Source organism: Carassius gibelio, chromosome B11 (genome assembly GCF_023724105.1).
Source record: "Carassius gibelio isolate Cgi1373 ecotype wild population from Czech Republic chromosome B11, carGib1.2-hapl.c, whole genome shotgun sequence".
In the NCBI taxonomy this organism is placed as follows: Eukaryota; Metazoa; Chordata; class Actinopteri; order Cypriniformes; family Cyprinidae; genus Carassius; species Carassius gibelio.
This window is the reverse complement of record NC_068406.1, coordinates 7044594-7066237: the sequence shown is the minus strand read 5'-3', so window position 1 is coordinate 7066237 and position 21644 is coordinate 7044594. Positions and strand designations below refer to the sequence as shown.

At 36.6% G+C, this 21644-nt stretch overlaps 1 protein-coding gene across 1 annotated transcript; it reads left to right on the top strand.

Annotated features, from left to right (window-relative positions):
* The first annotated feature begins 4142 nt into the window (after nt 1–4142).
* Nucleotides 4143–17973, top strand: ccdc3b (coiled-coil domain containing 3b). Its single transcript, XM_052569281.1, has 3 exons — nt 4143–4826; nt 10194–10368; nt 16814–17973. The coding sequence occupies exons 1-3, from the start codon at nt 4471–4473 to the stop codon at nt 17072–17074; spliced, it is 792 nt and encodes a 263-aa protein (XP_052425241.1). The 5' UTR covers nt 4143–4470; the 3' UTR covers nt 17075–17973.
* Nucleotides 17974–21644: the final 3671 nt, after the last annotated feature.

Below are 21644 nucleotides of genomic sequence, written 5' to 3'. Positions count from 1 at the left end.
TATGTGAAGAAAAAAAGAAAAAGTAAAAAACTTTGTAAGAATAGTTTTATGATACAAAAACAATGTTCTGACATTTGAAAGTGAATTACAAAATTAAAAAAAATTAAGAAATACAAAATAAAAATATTGATCCACCTGGATGCTATTTGTTTAAATAAATGGCCCATGAAGGTACAGCTTTCCAGGACATTGTTGCCTTTCCAAAACATTAACACACTACAATGTTTGACAGATGTTTGTAAACCCACCATGTTAGTTTTATGCTAGTCTTTTTTTAAACCAACCACACTGTATACCATTTCCTAGTCTAGTTTATATCTTTTGTAATATATATATATATATATATATATATATATATATATATATATATATATATATATATATATATATATATATATATATATATATATATATATATATATATATATATATATATATATATATATATATATATATATATAACATATTTTACATGCAGTAACATTTTCTGACATCAAGAAAGTTTTTTACACATATTTAAATTACAAAATCCTTAACTGAGGTTATTGCTCTTATACATATATTAAAACATATTTGCAAAAACATTTTCAAAATGTTTGTAAATTTTACACAAACTATAAAAAAATATGAATGTAATATATATATATATATATATATATATATATATATATATATATATATATATATATATATATATATATATATATATATATATAATGTACAGTTTTTCTCAGTCACTTCGGGGCATTTCTCAAATCATCCTTAATATTGGCAAAAAAGTATTTGCATTTCTTAAAACAATTGTTACAAACAGCACCACACAATGGATTACCTGCAAAAGCCTGCAACTTCCTCAAAATCTTTAGTTCATCTCTCAAATGCAAGTATTTCTGTCAATGAACATATCAGTGCCTTCAGAATAAAAAGTCCTTGTGTTATTGTTCACAAACAAGATCCATTTCAAAAGTACAAATTTACACATTACTGGTTGTGGGATATTGATTGAAAGAGACTGGATAGAATTCCCAGTTAGACTCTTGGTCTGACCAAAATAAAAAATAAAAAATGTCATTGAGATACAGAAAAGAAAAAAGGATTATGGGCAAAAAAAAAAAGAAAATTAAAAAATAAGTCCATTTTCAGAATTTCTAACTCTTGTGTTGTCCTCTGTCTATACAGTGTAAACTTTCCAAATAAAGATTCATGTGATGAACCTTAGAGCTATTTCAGAGAAATGGTTTATCATTGGTTGGTCTACATTCTCTTCATTAGTCAAGATTCACATTTACAAAAAGTCTACTAATAATGTGTAAAAAACATAAATGTGCTTGACAGTTTATGACAGCTAGATGAACCATTTAGCATTTAATCACTGAAACAATGAACGTTGGACTACAACACATACAACACATTTTTCATAAATAAAAACAGAATTTTGTACTTGTCTTCATTATTTTTTATTTTTTTTTATAATAATAAGTAAACATTAAACATTGGCAAACTGATCAACATTGATCCACAAGTAACGTTTGTTTGTTTGTTTTTTCAATCACAATATGAGGTGCATATATTCAGATCAATGAGGCCTCTGAACAATCATTTAAAAAAAAAAAATACAAAACCTTTCATTTTTTTTTTTTGTTTCATTAAAAGAAAACAAGTTGATAAAACAGATTCAGTCTGATTTTTGGTGATTGTATAGTGTAATGAGGGATTTACAAACAATTTTAAAAGCCAGGTCATTTTCGATCAAAATCACCAAAACAGGTAAAGGATTTCCACCATGGTACAAACCAGACAGCAAGCAGTTTCGGCCCAGATGCGGCCCACATCTGGCCCGCATGGATTTCACTTGAGCCAGATTTGGGCCTGATCTGGGCTAAAACTGCTTACTGTGTGGGAAGAGTTAAATAATAGTATCGAGATAGATAGATAGATAGAGAGAGAGAGAGAGAGAGAGAGAGAGAGAGAGAGAGAGAGAGATAGATAGATAGATAGATAGATAGATAGATAGATAGATAGATAGATAGATAGATAGATAGATAGATAGATAGATAGATAGATAGATAGATAGATAGATAGATAGATAGATAGATAGATAGATAGATATGTTAGTTAGGTTGGCTTAATGGTGAAACACCTACAGGGGGCAGTAAAGCTCGGGGTAAACACTAACACATATTTCCACATTCTAAGTCTACATATACAATGAGTCATTTTAAAATTAGATCTTTTAGAAATTGAAAAAAAAAATGTGCTGACATTTTGTGCAGATAATTTGAGATGATGTTGGGCCCTTCAGCCTGGAGTTAGACTGTGCCTTCAAACAGAAATAAAAGCATCACAGCAGTGTGTATATCTGCAGCTAGATCCAGTGAACGAGCCGCGTGGCTGATCAAAGTCTGGGTATCTTGGTCCAGTGTGAATGTCTATTCTGTGCATTAGATCTGAGCTGCAGGAATCTAAATCCCTTTGAAGCTTGTGCAGACTGGATTAGACATGAACAAATGATGGACTTTACCATCGTGACACAAGAGTTAACAGTGGATTACCAAAAAAACCTGGTATTAGCTCTTGGCTTTATGCTAAATTTTTCATTTTTAGCACAAAGTTTTATTTCAAGTCAAATGTATTTTCATCCAAATAGACGAGTCATTCAAAAAGTCATCTACAGTTGCTGCGTTGCTAGTAATCAACCTAGAAACACATCACAGTTGAAAAAATAAATAAAAAAATGACACTTTCAAGCCAGAATTTATGGAAATATCACATGCATTCTTCATTCAGAAAATCTCCATAATTATTATTATTTATTTTTTTAATAAAGGAATAATGTTGGTACAGATTGGTACACTCTTATAGAAGAAGGAATTACATATTTTGAAATCTTTTTGAAAGTTAAAAACATCTACACCACCTCACAGTGTTCCTGCAAGCACAGACCTTAGTAAGCCCTAATGAGGTCATTTAGAAATGTGATTCCTCTGGGTTTGGGCCGTCCTGTAGAGTGATAAATGTTCGGCATGTCACTACACGTCATGCAATAATGATTTGCTCGAGGGTACGCTCCACCTGTCAGATGTTTATTCTTAACCTTAAACCTCATGTAATGAGAAAATGGTTTATTATCCTTAATTCTGCAAGTAAACAAATGACTTAAATTTGTGTTAGGACATAGCTATTTCCTACATAAACATAAATGGGATTTTATTATTTTAATTGCTCTTTGGGGTTGGTCAAATCTTGATCTGTACACCGTACACATAACCTCTGTAAAATGTTGTAATGCTGGAAATAGTTTTTAAGACAATACATATATATATATTTTTTTAAGTTGCATGGTATGGATATTTTTGCAACTGATCTCACTAAACTACATCAGGCTCATATAATGACTATACTTAAGTGCTTTTATATTGTGGATGTGCTTCTCATAGCTATTTTTAGAGGTCAAATATCTAATTTACCTAACAGCAACACTGACACCAATACTTAGAAAACTGATCATGCATTATGTAAAACAAGTTTTAAACAAAATGTATTATACGGGAGGATTAGAAAATGTGCAATATCCTTTGACAAAACTATAAGTACATTTTGACACATCTCTTGGCCATCCAAGTGTTCATGAATATTTGCAACGATATGACGATAATCCGAAAATGGCCAAACATTGAAAGATTTATTGGTCTGGCTGACATATCAGGGTCTGTCACTATTTGCTTCCTCGCAGCAAAGCCAAACTGGAACCAAAATGAGTTAAAGATGTGGAAAGCTCATATGCATGACGTAAGGGCTGAGAATGTGTTTAATCTGGTAACATTTTATAGTAACTGTAGTGTGAATGTGATATGTTTCATAACATTTCGTGGCTTTACATAAAGAAGATTTTCAGTCCATTTTGTGGTAGAAATTATTAAATATGGACATTATTTAATGTAACGTTTAATAATATTAATAAAGTGACACCAAGTGACAGAAGACAATGTTGCAGTACTGAAACTCTGTGTTATACTTTGTCAATAATAATAATAATAATATTAATCATACTTGTTTTTTTTTCACTGATTTCTTGGAGCACACATTGCTGAGGCGTGAAATGGAAGCAGAACTGAAGCTCTTGCCATTGTTTTCTGCTGCAGATGTAATACAGCTGAGCGTCACTAAAGTGTTCTGCATTACCCGCGCAGCCTAATGCGCAGAGCGCACAGTGAAGAATGGAGAGGAATAAGACCTATAGATCATCCTAAATTCACTGATATACATTATACCTAAAGTAGAGAGAACCCATTTTAAACTGTCTTTAGTATCAACGCGTATCTTTTACTGCATTTGAGAGTTTGCATATTACCTCTCTGCGTTTTACGCGGACCTGGAAGACTCTTTTTTTTATATAAGGAAAAAACAGTGACCCGCGCGGAATTGCTTTTATTCTAGGCAGTTTGCACGAGTAAGGTAAGACGGCGTATCATGGGCACTCTACTTGCATTAATATTAGCGCTCTCCATGAGCGCATCATGGGGATGCCAACTGCCCCACGACTGGAGACCTCAGACGGAAGCGTGCCGCGCAGAGCTGGCGGAGATCATAGTCTTTGCCAAGGTGCTCGCTCTCCATAAGGAGTCTTACAGCGTGTACAACTACCTGCCGTGGCAGTACGACACGGATCTGTTCTTCTCCGCGGAGATCGAGCTGCTATGCGACCAGGCATGGGGCAGCATGCTGGAAGTGCCAGCCGGGTCCAGGTTCAATGTCAGCGGGCTGGGATATTTCCCCTGCCACTCGTACACTGTCGTGGAGAACAACTCATATTATTTCTTTTTGAGGTAAGATCAAATGACAGTAAGGATTTGCTCATGCTAAAGGTGTACTTAGTAATATTTTGCTTTAAAAATAATAAGGTCAAATAAAATATCAAATAGAATACAGAATCAGACTAAGATGAAGAGCCCAAGATTCCATACATAACATTAACATAACACACTTATATATATACTCTCACACAAACACACACACACACACACACACACACACACACACAATTAATAAAGTTTTAGCATGAAGTGACACTAGTAAAAGCACTTTAAAGTTTATCTTATAAAGTCGAACATGAGTCTGAGTCACCACTATTTGAGAGCACTTATACAACACACCAGGTGGCTTACTAAGGATCACATTTTAGATTTTAGATCATAGAATGTTTGTGGATTTTGAAGTTGTTCATATTGAATTAACAAAAGTTGTTTTGTGACATTGGCATGGAGCATTCGTGAGCATGAGAGCTCAGTATCAGAACATTGGCTTGGCTACAACTGTGCACAACTGTCTGACATCTGTGCTCATTGTCATCTTAGAACTTAAGCTATTCTGTTTGGCCTTGGTTGGGTTACGCTAATGCAAGCTCCGCCAGGGGTATTCACAAAGACTGAATACTGCGCCAAACAACCAAGATTTCCCTCTTTTTTTTTCTTTTGTCATGAATGGAAAATGGTTCAACTTGTATATAATGATCATGAATCCTGTGATCAAAACATATGTCAAACCCAATTAGCTCTGGCTTGTCTTTGTTTCTCTGTTTATAGTGGGGATGAAATCACATTTTTTAGATGAACTTACAAAGGACGGGGGAAGTTAACAAACTGATAGAAGTACAGCCCATTTGGATAGAGATTATGCAGTATATGATTCACTGTTGTGATTTCACTTTTTCTCAAAGACACAGGCTTTTGACTGATTCATATTAATAGCGTAAGGCTTGAATCTCTTGACAATTGTTTTTTTGTTTTTTGTTTTTTGACTTGCATTTCCTGTCTCACGCTATGATCCGATCAGTTAAGCTGAAGAATGTTTAACTCCCTCATGCAGAGCAGTACTGGATTTATCACACTCAGCACTTTTCTGGCCAAGTAGTTTACTGAGATAGGCAGCACCTCACAGGCATAATGTAAACTGATAACCTGTTTTACCAAAACAATCTTGCTTGTTGAGACAACGAAACAGCTGTAACTAATAGTTTACAAAAATTTGCATAAACAGTATACATAGAGAGAACCTGCAGGCATATGAGGTTGGTTCTGGACACTTTTGGTCTTATGCTTTTAAATAATAATTTGTTGGTCATGGTGAAAAAAAAACTCCACAGCTGAGTGACAGTAAAACTGCATACAAGTAATTTTTGCATGGTAATTATTGAAACAGTTTATGATTAATGTACTAATAAGTATACAGCAACATATGGCAAAGTGTTTTCTTCTTCTTCTTCTTCTTCTTCTTCTTCTTCTAATGTGACTATAGGGTCAAACTAGGTCGCTGTAACTGGAGTCATAACTATTAAGAGAAAGAGATAGTGAAGGCAGCATATTGATTTCATGTTATTCTAAAATTACCTGACATGAATTCTCTGGAAATAACTTTTATGACCCGACATAAAGCGTAAGAAACAATTAAAGAATAACTGAGGACACGTGACTTGAATTATTATTAATCATTGTAGCACAAATATTCAGGGATGAGTTACGACTTAAGGAATTTTGAAAATGCATAGCCGTGCACTTTGTAACAAATTAAACATATGTCAACTAGTCAGAATAAAGAATTTACCAATGCCATAAAATAAACCGTATTAAAGGGTTAGTTCACTCAAAAATGAAAATTCTGCCATTAATGACTCACCTTCATGTCGTTCCAATCCCATAAGACCTTTGTTGATCTTCAGAGCACAAATTAAGATATTTTTGATGAACTCCGAGAGCTTTTTGACCCTCCATAGACACCAATGCAACTACCACGTTCAAGGCCCAGAAAGGTAATAAGGACATTATTAAAAATGTCCATGTGACATCAGTGGTTCAACCTTAATTTTATGAAGCTACAAGAATACTTTTGGGTGCAAAGAAAACAAAAATTATTGCTTTATTCCACCATTTATTCTCTTCCATGTCAGTCTTCAACATCATGTTACGATGAGTAATTAATGACAGAATTTGGGGGTGAACTAACACTATAATGCATTGTAGTAGAATAACTGCTTATTATTCCTTGTGATAGTACTATGCTATGAACATAAAATGTAGTTTTTCCCAATCTATGAGAAAGCAAATAGATGGGCTACTAATAATTCTCACAGTCTCAGAGACAGAGCAGTTAAAACAGCCCTGGAATTCTTTCCATTTGACTTAATTACACAGAACACACAGTGCCCAAGTGCTTGAGCGACCTGAGGGCACCAGGTTATAGGTCCCATCTAGTGCTAACAGGCTGCTTTGGCATTTGATCAAGTGTTTGGGAGTTGCTTACTCTTACACCCTTACAGTTTTTGTGGCTTATTATCTAAAGTAATATTCATCAGAAAATTATTTTTTCTTGATAGTAACTAGGCTCTGACCTAACCCTAACAGTCATCTCTACATTAGCCATTAGCCAAGTGTTGAGTTTGTTGGATGTTACGCTTGTTTTATTTCTTCTATTACACCACTGCGCCTTTGTTTAATCTCATCACTGACATTGTTTTGTACACTCATTGCAGGGCATTGTTTTTACAGTTACTATCAATTGTGAGCCCATGCTTGGATGCCCAATGCTTTTGAGAACTAATCTGGATTTCAGAAACACTGTTTAAAGAAGTTTGAGACGCGTTTGGTCTTTTAAATCCAGTCCTAAATTAATGAGTTGAATAGATCATGTTTATGGCACTTCATTATGCTTGTTTGATCATTTCTGAAGCTCAAAAACAACTCATTTCACTTTCATTGCATTAAAATGTGCATTTAAGACATTCAGTGCTTTGTTCTGGTGTACTGACAGAAAACCTTGCCTCAGTATACATGCACAACTTTTCTTCTCTGCTTTTTAATGTCCCATATGTCATGAGTCGAAGCCATGAACCAATCAGACAGCTGGTTCCAGTTTGGCGAGACAATGCTCACTAGTCAAACCATCAAAAGCCTGAGAAACTGGAGACATTCTGCATGGAAACAATAATTAATGCAATGTGGTGCATGGAACAACTACTTTTAGGTTCCAATGAGAGGCTCTCTATTTTAGGATGGTCAGTGAATTAAAAAAGGTTGTAATCTGTAAATGCATGAAAATATGTAGGAGAAAAGGAGGAACCCATCTGGAAGTTATTGGTTATAAGTTAACAGTATGGTTTTTCAGCAGGGTTGGTTAACACTACTTTCAGGAAAAAAATGTAAGGGGATATTTGTGCATTTTTTCCATATTTACCATGTTTTGAGAAATTTATTATTTTGCATAAACTATACAAACTTCATACTGCTCCACACACGTTATTACAAAAACCGTCACTTTCATTTAACGAACTGTCAACGGCTTGCCAGTAAGAATGTTTACTAAATATTTATCTCTTACTCATAGATCTAACAGCAAACCAATTTTCTGAAGCTGAAACTAGAGTCGAAATGGTCTTCCAGACCTAGACACTTGAGTCCAAAATATTCTGGAGCTCAGCTGAAATCCATCAGAGAATTCTGGATCTCTTTTTGGATCTAGATATTCCAAGTCTGGCATTGAGCACAGGTTCTGTAAAAGCCCCTGAGCTTCTGATGCCCCTCTAAAGAGGCTGAATTAGATCCAGATGGAGGAACTCTCTGCTGTCAAGGTCCAAAGCCAATGTTTCTGTCAGGGAAAAGGGGATATGGAAGCCAGGTGGAAAACTATTCACCTCAAAACCGTCTACCTCACTCTGAGCAACAGTGTTTTGCAGCCAACAAACTTATGAACAAAGCTTACATATGTTTGAACTGATCATATAAATATCAACGAATGCACTTGAGGGAATTCTGGCTCTCTAACGTACACACATGCATTAACTTGTCATTTGTTTGGAGTGACTTTGTTTTTCTTTTCCCAAACTAAAATGTAAAAAAAATATACATTGTTGATTATTACAAGTGAGTACTGCAAACCATTTAACTTGCAAAAAGTAGATTTTCCTGCAGGCTGATGGCAGCTGAATCACACACACACACACAAAAAAAAAAAAAATAGGAGAACAAGGGTGTTGGAGAGTCCGTATGAAGAGAGTGTCTCATTTCCTCACATTGTGCCAATGTAACCATGGTTTTTGAATTAATATTTTTAAAACCACCCTTGAAACTTTGATAACAGACTTTCCTCATTTCCTCTCTGCTGGGAGGTGTGTGCGTATGTGTGTGCTGATGTGTGAACGTTTGCTAGACTACAGGCTTGAAACAGCAAGAGACCGGCCAAAGAACAGCTTTGTACACCAATCACAAGTAATGAATTCTTTGCTCACACAGCTACAGAGACAAGAGAAAGAACAAAGAGAAAATAATAGACCTCCCTAAGCTATACGTATAATTCCTGGGACACCACACACTGTGTAATTAACCTCTTATATTGATTACATCGATTTTTACTCCCTTAATATTTTTCTTTAAATGTAATACTTTTGCTAATGCTTTAGCAACAAAAAAATATATAAAGGCAGCCCAAATGCAAACACACAAATAGAGCTGTCCCAGCATACCCTTTATTGGTACCTCCCCTCACCTTGGCCTCTTGCCTGCCTAAAAATATAAGAGTCATTGACATTAAGTGTCCCAAGTGGTCTTTAACTATTGCATTGCTGAGGCCCACACAAGAGAAAGAAAAATATGCATAACGGGTGTGCGACTTTCGTGGTATAGCATGATTTTGTAACGGAATGTTGCCTCACATGTTTGATACACACCCTATGGCATGCATGGACATTTGCAGAAATGTAACATTATAAAGCAGGATTTAAAAATTTTCTGATAAGGTATTGATATGAGGTTGTTAAGGTGTTCAGAATGGTTTTGAGCATGGTAATGTAAGGGCCAGCTGTGAATGAGGGGAATAAAACTGGAGGGATGACACTAAGGTTGCTAAAGTAGTTTCTACAAGTTGGTTGGTTACTGGCTCAAATTAGTCAAAAGACCACCCCAAGCTCTGTGATATCCTGAGGTTTGGATGTGGCCTTTATTGTATTTTTTTTTAAAATCAGATATCAGCATTTTTATCAGTAATTTTTTATCAGCCACACCTTTTAGTAAGTCTGATAATTAATCACTGATGTCCATAGTACAGACCATGTGGGGAAGAAATTGGTGTGTGTTCAAATCACTTATTAGTCCAAGCATAACAATTAATGATCATAGTAATGTAGTTTTTGTTGCATTTCTTCTCAGGATGGATGAAAACTACAGCATCATTCCCCATGGAGTCAACTTCCAGGACCCCATCTTCTCTGACACCCCAGAGAACCATCGCATGTTTGCCAGCTTGTTCCAGTTTTCCAACTGCACAGCTGGCACACAGGTTCACATGTACACCCCAGACTGGGAAGTACAAGAGGACAACAGAGTGAGCTACTTTTAATGTGTTAACACAATAACAACAGCAGCAATGACAACAACAATAACAATAATAATAATAATAATAATAAACAGCAGATGTAACTTTTACCTGTTTTGACTCTGATACATGAAGCATTAGATAGACTAATTTAAAAATTCATGTTCTGTTCTTGCTTGCTGTGTGCTTGTCCGTGTGCACATCGATGGATAGTATTAGAGAGACAGACACTTCTTAGTGAGCAAAGAAGTATGAAAATCTTGCTTGTTTGGCTCTTTTGCATGTCTTTTTGTGGCTCTCTTGACTTATGAAAATGGATGAGGAACACTAACAGAAATGTTTGTGGCTATTGCATGTCTGTGGCTATTGCCTGCAAAAATCAACATTGCAGTGGAAGATGCAGCTTGTTTTCCACAGAAATCTTGCTAGAATAAGTAGGCAACATATTTTGAAAATCCAAACCAAAAGACATTTTCAAACCTATAATTTACTGTGAATTGGTGATCACCATTAAGTGTAGTTTATGCCTGGGTCCAAATCTCAAGAGAATTAAGAGAAGTGATTGCTGGGATATTAATATTCCTCTCTGGACATCTTTACTTCTTTACTTTTTCATTTGCCTTGGGAGAACATGTTTCTCATATCGTTGGTTGTGGTATGTTTAAACTCTAAACCAGAGGTTCTCAGCCTTGTGATTTGGAGATGTTTCAGAACCGCTCAGGTAGACCTGTTTGCCTTTCCAGAGACCTTTCACTGTCAGTTGTTTAACTCCCTGATTGAGGGAAGACTAGGCATGGACGCACTGGCACACAGCTGGCCGCGGAGCCTGCACAAGTATGCATTTTCCCCAGTGAGCCTTTTTGTACAGACACTGTGCGAGATCAGGGAGGATGAAGAGCAGGTCCTGCTTGTCACTCGGACCTGGTTCCCAGAACTAATGCTCCTTGTGACAGCCCCTCCCTGGCAGATTCCTCTCAGGAATGATCGACTGACAACTGCGTCCAGACCTCTGGAAACTTCATAGCTGGTCTCTGGACGGGAGGCGAAAGCTCTAGGTGACTTACGTCAAGAGGTAGTAGACACCATCACTTCAAGACACGCTTAGGCTTTGAAGTGGAACCTATTCATTGAGTGGTGTTCTTTTCACTGAGAAGATCCCTTGAAGATGCCTGATCAGAGTTGCACTTTCCTTTTTGCAGCAGGGGCTAGAGCAAAGGCTGCCTCCCTCCACCCTTCAAGTCTATGTTGCTGCAACTGCTGCTAACCACGACACTGTAGTAGGGAAGGGAAGCACGACCTGGTCATCAGGTTTCTCAGGGGGGCGAGAAGGCTGAATCCTCTCCAGCCCCCGTCTATACCCTCTTGGGACTAATTGATAGTCTACATTTTCATTAATTCAATTCAATTCAAGTTTATTTGTATAGTTCGCTTTTGACGATACAAATCATTACAAAGCAACTTTACAGAAAATTAAATTTCTACAATATTTAGTAGTAGCTTATAAGTGATGACTGTAAATTTGTGTGCATATGACAGGATTTTTCAGAAAAATGTATGCAAGACGTAGTCAACCAGAAGATGAACATTATTAAAAGCAATTATTATATGATGCAATCACACTTGTAGCAATATTTGTTAGTTTTATTTGTTGATTTAGGGTTAGCATCATCTGAGGTCCTCTGAGGGGTCAGCATTATCTCTTCTCAGGTGTTCTGGATCCAGACTGGAGCTTGTGTAAATCCTAGTTACCAATCCCGTGGCAAAACAGAGAGACAAATAGAGACATAATTAGCGTAGCTGCTGTTCCAACAAAATAAAATTAATTAGTTTAACCCAAGCTAAACAATAAGAAGGCGCATTTGATCGGATGCAACTGCAGTCACTATATTATGAGATGCATTACTCGAATGCTTGGCGAAAGAGATGATTTTTTAATCTAAACTTAAACAGAGAGAGTGTGTCTGAACCCTAAACCTTATCAGGAAGGCTATTCCAGAGATTGGGAGCCAAATGCGAAAAAAGCTCTACCTCCTTTAGTTTACTTTGCTTTTTTCAGCGTTATGAGACCTTAGGGAGCGTGATGGATTGTAGCGTGGTGTAAGGCTAGTTAGGTACGCAGGAGCTAAACCATTTAGGGCCTTATAGGTAAGTAATGATCATTTGTTACTGATACAGAACTTAATAGGTAGCCAGTGCAGAGACTGTAAAATTGTGGTAATATGATTATATTTTCTTGACCCGGTAAGGACTCTAGTTGCTGCATTTTGAACTACCTGTAGCTTGTTTATTGAAGATACAGGACAACCACCTAGAAGTGCATTACAATAGTCCAGTGTAGAGGTCATGAATGCATGAACTATCTTTTCTGCATCAGAAACAGGTAACATGTTGTGTAGCTTGGCAATGTTTCTAAGATGGAAGAATGCATGTAACTTGAGAAATATGGTTTTCAAAAGACAAGTTGCTGTCTAATATAACAACCAGATTTTTGACTGTAGAGGAAGTGACAGTACATCCGTCTAGTTTCAAACTGTAATCTACAAGATTCTGTGTACTGTTTTTTGGCCCAATAATTAATATCTCTGTCTTATCCGAATTTAAAAGGAGAAAATTATTGGTCATCCAATCGTTAACATTTTTAATAGATAATTTAGAAGTTTCTTCTGGTCTCTTTGAGATATATAGCTGAGTATCATCAGCATAACAGTGGAAACTAATCCCGTATTTTCTAATAATATTACCAAAGGGCAACATGTATATTGAAAATAGAAGGGGACCTAGGACGGATCCTTGTGCCACTTCATATTTTACTGGTGATAAATGAGATGACTCCCCATTTAAATAAACAAAATGGTAGTTGGTTAGTTGGGGGAAAAAAATTCCACAGGAAGTGGAGAAGTAAACAACAGAGAGCTCATTAACACAGCGGGTCTGGAAAATCCACCTGCTAATTAGCATGTCGGGAAGACAATCTGAAGTGTGGGATCATTTTGAAAGGATAAAAGATGACCCCAAAAAGGTTGTCTGCAAACTTTGCAGGCAAAGATTTGAATACCATTGACAAGAGATGGGAATTGACGGGGAATCTTGCAACCAGCATACACTCACTGGCCACTTTATTAGGAACACCTTGCTAGTACCAGTTGAACCCTCTTTTGCCTTCAGAAATGCCTTAATTCTTCATGTCATAGATTCAACAAGGTGTTGGAAACATTCCTTAGAGATTTTGGTCCATATTGACTTTGATAGCACCACACAGTTGCTCCATATTTGTCGGCTACACATCCATGATGCAAATCTTCCATTTCACGACAACCCAATGCTGCTCTATTGGATTGAGATCTGGTGGCTGTGGAGTTCATTTGAGTAAAGTGAACTCATTGTCATGTTCAAGAAACCAGTCTGAGATGATATGAACTTTGTGACATGCGTTATTATCCTGCTGGATGTAGCCATAGGAAGATGGGTATCCCCCACTCCATTACACCATCAGCCTGAACCGTTGAGACAAGGCATGTTGGATCCATGCTTTCATGTTCTTTACACCAAATTCTGACCGTAACATCTGAATCTCGCAGCAGAAATCAAGACTCATCAGACCATGCAACATTTTTCCAATCTTGTATTGTCAAATTTTTGTGATCCTGTGCAAATAATAGCCTCTGTTTCCTGTTCTTGGTTGACAGTGTGGTCTTCTGCTGTTGTAGCCCATCTGCTTCAGGGTTCAATGTGTTGTGCATTCAGAAATGGTATTCTGCATACCTTGGTTGTAACGAGTAGTTATTTGAGTTACTGTTGCCTTTCTGTCATGTCTAACCAGTCATCAACAAGGCTTCTTCATCCACACAACTGCCTCTCACTGGATATTTTCAGTTTTTTTTTAATTCTCTGTAAATTCTAGAGATGGTTGTGCGTAAAAATGGCAGTAGATCAGCAGTTTTTGAAATACTCAGACCAGCCCGTCTGGCACCAACAACCATACCACATTCAAAGTCACTTACCGTATTTTTCGGACTATAAGTCGCACCTGAGTATAAGTCGCATCAGTCCAAAAATACGTCATGATCAGGAAAAAAACATATATAAGTCGCACTGGAGTATAAGTCGCATTTATTTAGAACCAAGAACCAAGAGAAAACATTACCGTCTACAGCCGCGAGAGGGCGCTCTATGTCTTCAGTGTAGACTACAGGAGCACTGAGCAGCATAGAGCGCCCTGTCGCGGATGTAGACGGTAATGTTTTCTATTGGTTCATTTCTCTTGGTTCATTTCTCTCGGTTCATGTCAAATTAATTTTGATAAATAAGTCGCACCTGACTATAAGTCACAGGACCAGCCAAACTGTGAAAAAAAGTGCGATTTATAGTCCGGAAAATACGGTATATCCCCTTTCTTCTCCATTCTGATGCTCAGTTTGAACTTCAGCAGGTCATCTTCACCACATCTGGATGCCTAAATGCATTGAGTTGCTGCCATGTGATTGGCTGATTAGCAATTTGTGGTACCAAGCAATTGAGCAGGTGTACCTAATAAAGTGGCCGGTGAGTGTATATACCCAAACTGCTGTTTTAGATGTTTTAAGAGCTTGTCATGCTTTGATGCAGAGAAACGGGAAAACAACATAGAGGCAGTCAGTTATAATTGCCCATATTTTTGTAGTGTTTTAAGCCACATTTTCAGTTGAGGAATCATGCCTAAAGTTTGGGCAAGCTGACTCCTAGGTAAATCCTGAGGCCCCCGCCTCGGCCCAGCTATGTGAGCAAGGTTCCTACTTTTCCCTTTAGGAATCAGGTGGTGAACCTGCAAGCACTGCCCCACAGACCCAGCTCTAGCTTTTCTTTGTCCCATCTGAGCCTTGAGATGGTATGTGGCCTGGACACAATGCTTCAGATAATCTCTTTGTCTGTTTCAGAGGCCAGCAGAAGGGCAATGCCATCTCTAAGCAGAGGATGGCCCACTGGGTAGTGGATGCCATCACCCTGGTTTATCAGGCACAGGGTGTACCCTGCCAGTTCAGGTTGCAAGCCCTCTCTACTAAGAGTGTGGGATCCTCCTGGGCATTGGCTTGTGGCACCTCGCTGACAGATATTTATAGAGCTGCAAGCTGGGTGACCCCCAACACTTTCGCTAGATTCTATAGCCTTCGTGTGGAGCTGTTATCCTCCTGTGTTCTCATCTCAAATGGGAAAAAGCACTGAGAGGCCCCAGTTTAGTGTCTCCTTGTTAAAACCACTCCACAGACTGCACTGAAAAAAACTTGATTATTCATTGCACCTGGTGCCTAATTATACTCCCATTGCGATCAGTGGCAGCTGGATGCAATCATCGCATGCCAATGTGCATTGGCTCATTGAGGCCCCGTCCACACGGAGACGGAGCTTTCCCCAATCCGATCTTTTTTTTCCTCGTCTCAAGAAATATCCGCGTCCACACGAAACCGCAAAATGATGTAGTATACATTTCAGACCAGTATGTGGCGCTGTAATTCTGCCACAGAGATAAATTAAAAACAGAGAAGAAGACTTGGACTATGCTCATAAACCTTGCGCGTGGTACACAAACGAACATGGAACAATACATTTATTAATCAGTGTTAATGTTAGTTAATAAAAAGACAATCGTTCAGTGTTTGTTGATGTTTTTGTTGCTGTTACGTGACGTAGAGGTGTCTGACTAGGGGGGAGATGTGGGCTGATGACGTCATCGTTTCAGAAAATATACGGATTAGCCGTCCAGACGAAAACGCAAAGATGGCGTTTTCGTCGTTTTCGTCTGGCAAGGGAGAGACGGCGTTTTCAAATTTATCCACTTTGGGACCCGGTTTCAAAAAATAGCGGTTTCACCTTGCCAAAACGCCGGATCCGTGTGGACGAAACGCCTATCCGATAAAAAATTTGTGCGTATTCACAGAAACGCGTCTCCGTGTGGACGGGGCCTGAGTTTACACTCTCTAAGCGAGATCCCAATTTGTCGGTCACCAACGTGACATCTCCATTCACTCCTTCAGGGAATGAGGGGTACATTTGTAACTGAGACATTTTCTCACTACATCAGACTCCTATAACTTTTGCTTCAATAAACTATTAATTTTCTGCTTGTAAATAGTAAGGTAGTTGTTATGTTTAGGTACTAGGATTAGGGATATAGAAAATGGTCATGCAGAATGTCTGCTTTATAAGCACTAATAAACAGCGAACATTTTGTTTTAGAAATTAGGTAGTAGTAAGAATTGGTCCCTATACTAAATTATTACCCATTTTTTCTTCAGGTAAAAAACAAATTATTATTGAAAAAAAATTTGAGAAGTTCAGGAATGTTTAAATTGCCAAAAAATATTTTGTATTCTTCTGAAGTTTACTTTACACCAGTTTAGTCCAAATATGAAAGTCAAACAGATGCTTTATACATTTTTACATACCTCTATTCACTTCACGTTTTCTTCAATTCCTTCAGCTATGGTGCTCCAATGTGCAGAAGGCCTTATTTGAGGAGGAAGAGAAAGTCAAAAACCTCTCTCAGAAAGTAAAGGTCCTGGAGAAAGCCAACAATCACCTGAAGGACAAGGTGAAGAACATGAAACGTCTCTTGAGGCAGGCCAAACGTGAGACCAAAGAGCCAGTTCAAAGCTTCAAACAGCTTCACGAAGCTGAACCAGAGTTACCACATCCACAACAGGACACCACTCTCAGGAAAATCCTGCCAAAAAAAGCTTAACAGTTAAAAGCCATTCCTGCAATAAAAAAAAAATTAAAAATAAAAGTGTATTGGAAGATGTAGGCTAACTTTTCTTTACAGACTTCAGATAGTTTAGACAAAAAGCTTTTAAAAATAAATAAAAATTTGACTTCACAATCATTAAAATATCATGATCCTTTCATCAAAATGTAAAGTTATTGATGCATTGCAATTTTCAACCACAACATGAGGTTAAAGGCATTAAAATCCACAATGTGTTTTTTTTTTTTTGTGAAAACACAATCATTCTGACTAGAAGCAGATGATGTTAATCAGGCAGAGCCTGATAAGATGTAGCACAGTGTTTTGAATTTATTTGGACAGGTGTTTTTATGGAAATACATTTTGGCACAATGTAGCAACACTGACCTTCAGTCTACAAAATAAATAAATAAATGAATACATTTAAGAAAAAAAAAATCACCCTTTTCTCCTTAATGTAAAAGTTGTTCAGCTTAAAACTCCAATAAACATTTATGGCCGAGTGCAAGACAGACCCAAAAAATCTTATGTGTAGAAGTGTTTCCATATGTAAAGTCTTATTTCAGTTTTTATGGGTAGATATAACCTTAAGAGTCAATCTACATCATGACTCTTGTTTTGGGATCAGCTTTCTTCAAGTTTTTCATGTAATAATTTCAAGTTATGTGTTTTATAATTGCAAACAAGGTGCTGAGCACTTGACATATGTAATCTTTACTCAGTGAAGTGAACTGTTCATCATTTAAAGAACAATTTACTGACAAGGTTTTGAAACAGTTATTTTTGTTAATTTGTTATTTTTGTTTTTGTTAATCTGAACTTTCAATGATTGTTTCCTGTTTAACACATCTACATGTATGCCAATGAAAAATAAAAAAGTCACATTTGCTTTAAAATGTCTCTATTACCTTTTACACATTTTTGTTATTTTTTGTTATATATATATATATATATATATATATATATATATATATATACATACATATCATAAAAATATCTTAAAATGTGGTGTATGTAATTAATGTTTGTCCAAATAATGTTTTCTGGCCTGATAACCTCACCCTAAATTATATATAAGTAAATAAGCTTCTTTAAATAAAAGTGTCTGCTTAATAGTGATAGGTCATAGGTGAAGGTAAATGGTAAAGTGTCTTGATTGCTTTGATTCATATACTGTATAAGCTGTCAAATGTGCTCTTGCCAGGCTATAACAGGAAGTACTTCAATGTAGGGACTAGTCATTAATTCATTCAAATGGGCTAGCTTGTCCCATTTAATTGGATAGAAGAAGGGTTGATATATTGCATCCAGAATGTACAATTTCAATGTAAGTCCAAGACACCTCACTGGATTGAAATTGTGTCCATGAGGCTTCTGAGACCCGAGAAAGATATCCTTCTTCTTCTCATGTCAAATCTCAGGAATTTGAAGCCCTTGGAGGAACATTGTTTCCAAACACATACACACACACCATTTCTGAATAATTTTAGACCTTACTGATGATACCAAAGGGATCATAAAGGCTGTCTGGTTTTCTCCCTGTATTTGAGAAATGAAGATCATTTATGACTCATCCAATGAGATGCTAAGCCAATATAAAGTGCAATGTGAAAATGTTTCCTCAGACCACAATTTTTCCTCTAATGTTTTTTTTTTTACATATTCAAAGAAATAAACATATACTTGATCATTGATTGATTGATTGATTGATTGGCAATTAATTTTTTCAACGCTATTTCCAGGATTTCCAAATGTGTGTGCCTGTTATTTAAAAAGCGGGCATGTGTGTGTGTGTGTGTGTGTGTGTGTGTGTGTGTGTGTGTGTGTGTGTGTGTGTGTGTCTGTGAGTGTGTGCATATAACTTTGAATGACTGAGCCTTGAAAGAGCTACAGCATGTTCTCTTTGCAATAAACTGAAAAAAATGGATGTTGCTGTAAATGTATGAAGTGGAGAAGTGTTTTGACATTTATGGACTTCTTATATACTTCTAAACCAACAACACAGATCTGTCATTTTTAATAATGTATAGACATTAAATAACCTTAAAGCAGTACATCACTGTAGTTCTGCACCCTGCAAGAATCTGTTTTTACTCTATTATCATGCTCCAAAGAACGCATATACACAATGCATTTTCAATGTAAACTATGTTCTCAGCCAAGCTGCAGAACAGATGTTTTGACAGTATGTGTGGTGCATTGATCTTCCTTAGAGACTTTATGCTAATTAATTGACATCCGAATCCCAGAAAAGGGCTGTAATGGCTGGACAAATCAAAATCAAATATAACTAATAATCCAATAGACCCCTCAACCAACAACTAGACTGGGTTCCAGGATGTTGGAGAACTAATAACCAGAGGCAGGAAAGGTTACTCCGTTTTAACGACCCAAAGGAATTTAGAGAATTTTACTTAATGTACTTTTAAATAGAAAATAACTTATTCCCATTATTTCATATAGACAAACCTTTTTATAAATTAACATGCATATCCCCAGGACACTGTGTGTATTATTATTATTATTTTGTATATTGTATTTTGTATTGTATGCGTTTTATGCATGCCTTATGATATAATTATTAGATGATGTAACCCTGTTGGTGCCATGTTTGACTTTAAGATAACACATTGTCCACTGAGTTTGTGTATACCACATCCTCACAATATGCGTTGCATGCTTGTTATATTATTCAAAGAATAAAGGCAAACAAAACTGCTTCCCACTCTGATCATGTAAATGAGCCAACTTCCAAACAAAGGAACTTTTCCCACTTGAAATTACACCTTTTTCACTAGCCAAGCCAAACTCATAATATGTGACATATACAGAAGTTAAAAGGTCTTATATCTGTCTCCCTTCTGCTCTTGAACTCTTTTACTGGTTGCTGTTTGAGTGGAAAGGACTGGAGACATCCTGTCTAACTGCAATGCCATCAACAGGAGTTCAGAATCCACTTTGTTACAAATGTGCTGATGGTTTCCTCTCTGGTGGTTAATTGTCTCCTTTTCCATAGTTTCATTCCCTGTTACTTACACTTACCATTTCCCCATTGTTACAGTCTTTTCCTAAGAATGAAGGGAACCACTGCCCACAACCACTTCTTAGCCAAATTATAAATGCATGTTAGTAAGTGGCCGGTGAACAGGGTGAAGAATAGAGATAACTTTATTTTTACTTAAACTATGTGTATACGATATGAATAAAACACATCGGCACGTCTGTGTGTATTTTACAAACTCTAAATGTATTGTTTTACTAGTACTTATGTGTATTTAAATGTCTGAAACCTTAAACATGCATCATGTCAAGTCACCTTTATTTATATAGCTCTTTTAAACAATACAGATTTTAACAAAGCAACTGAACAGCATTAAATAGCAAAATAGTGTGGCAATAAAGCAAAAAGGCAGTTCATCATTGAATTCAATGTCATCATCCCGCTCAAAACAGTTTAACCCCTTACTAGTCACCCCCCTTTTTTGGCATGGAGACAGAAATGACATACCCAAAATAAAAAGGTTTCTGCTCATGATTCTTTCTGACTAGATACATAATCAACATTTTTTCACAAAGTTTACTGTTCAGGAATCAGAATCACTCAGACTGTTATGGTAATAGAGATATTTAAGCTCAAACATAAAAACAAAAATAAATATATTAAAAACATTTTTTAAATGTATTAAAAAAATTGTTGATGTAAGATACGAGTTTAGAAATACAGTGTAGCTAAAGCCACAAGTCTTTCAAAACTTCATTAGAAATGTCATAATCTAATCTGTAAAACTGAATTTTATGAAATATTTTCTAAGGCCATGTCATGTGTGTTTTTAGAGAAGGCTAATCAGATTGATTTATGGCACTTGTCATCTCTATAAGATCTCACATGTAAACATTCCTGTGTTTTCTATATGTGTGTTGGCTTTGAAACCTCCCCGTTTTCATGGTTCTATTGTTCTCACCAAACGAGTGACCCCCCGCCAGGTATGACACATTATCTGCATTATTCTTTTATCATTATTCTTTTGTTTTTATTCCACCTTTATCAGCCTTGTTTGTGGAATTTCAATTTTTACAAAGCAACAAAGCAGCGATCTCACTTCAGTCTCTGTATGCAGTTAGCCCTTATTTACCAAAAGTCTTACTATAAAAATACAACAAAACATTTTCTTACGACCTTAAAGGCCATGTTGCAAGGTTAATTTTTTAACAAATTTGTGCAATTTGCTTGTTGGTAATGTAGCAGAAATTACTCGAACTAGACAAATCAAAGAGTCGATAAAGGCTGTGGCTGAAACATGATCCGAATTCCTCAGTAAGGCAACAGGAAGTCATAAAACATTCTGTGCCACAAGTCCCAAGCAAGATAATCAACCAGCCAACACTTTCACAGAACAGCTTTCAACATTAACACCACTAGAACAATTATTGACAATTTCAATTTTGAGAAGAGTTTGTCAAATTTGTTGTGTCAAATTTGTTGTTCGTAATTGAAATGCAAAGCTAGACATCACATGTAAACCCATGAGAGTACTACACAAGACCCTTAAACACTTCCCCCACCTAG

Bases quoted from the DNA above. Each gene is read 5' to 3' on its own strand.
- ccdc3b (XM_052569281.1), top strand. From the start codon at position 4,471: ATGGGCACTCTACTTGCATTAATATTAGCGCTCTCCATGAGCGCATCA. The intron at 4,827-10,193 runs GTAAGATCAAAT...ATTTCTTCTCAG, and splicing joins TCATATTATTTCTTTTTGAG to GATGGATGAAAACTACAGCA. The intron at 10,369-16,813 runs GTGAGCTACTTT...CAATTCCTTCAG, and splicing joins AAGTACAAGAGGACAACAGA to CTATGGTGCTCCAATGTGCA.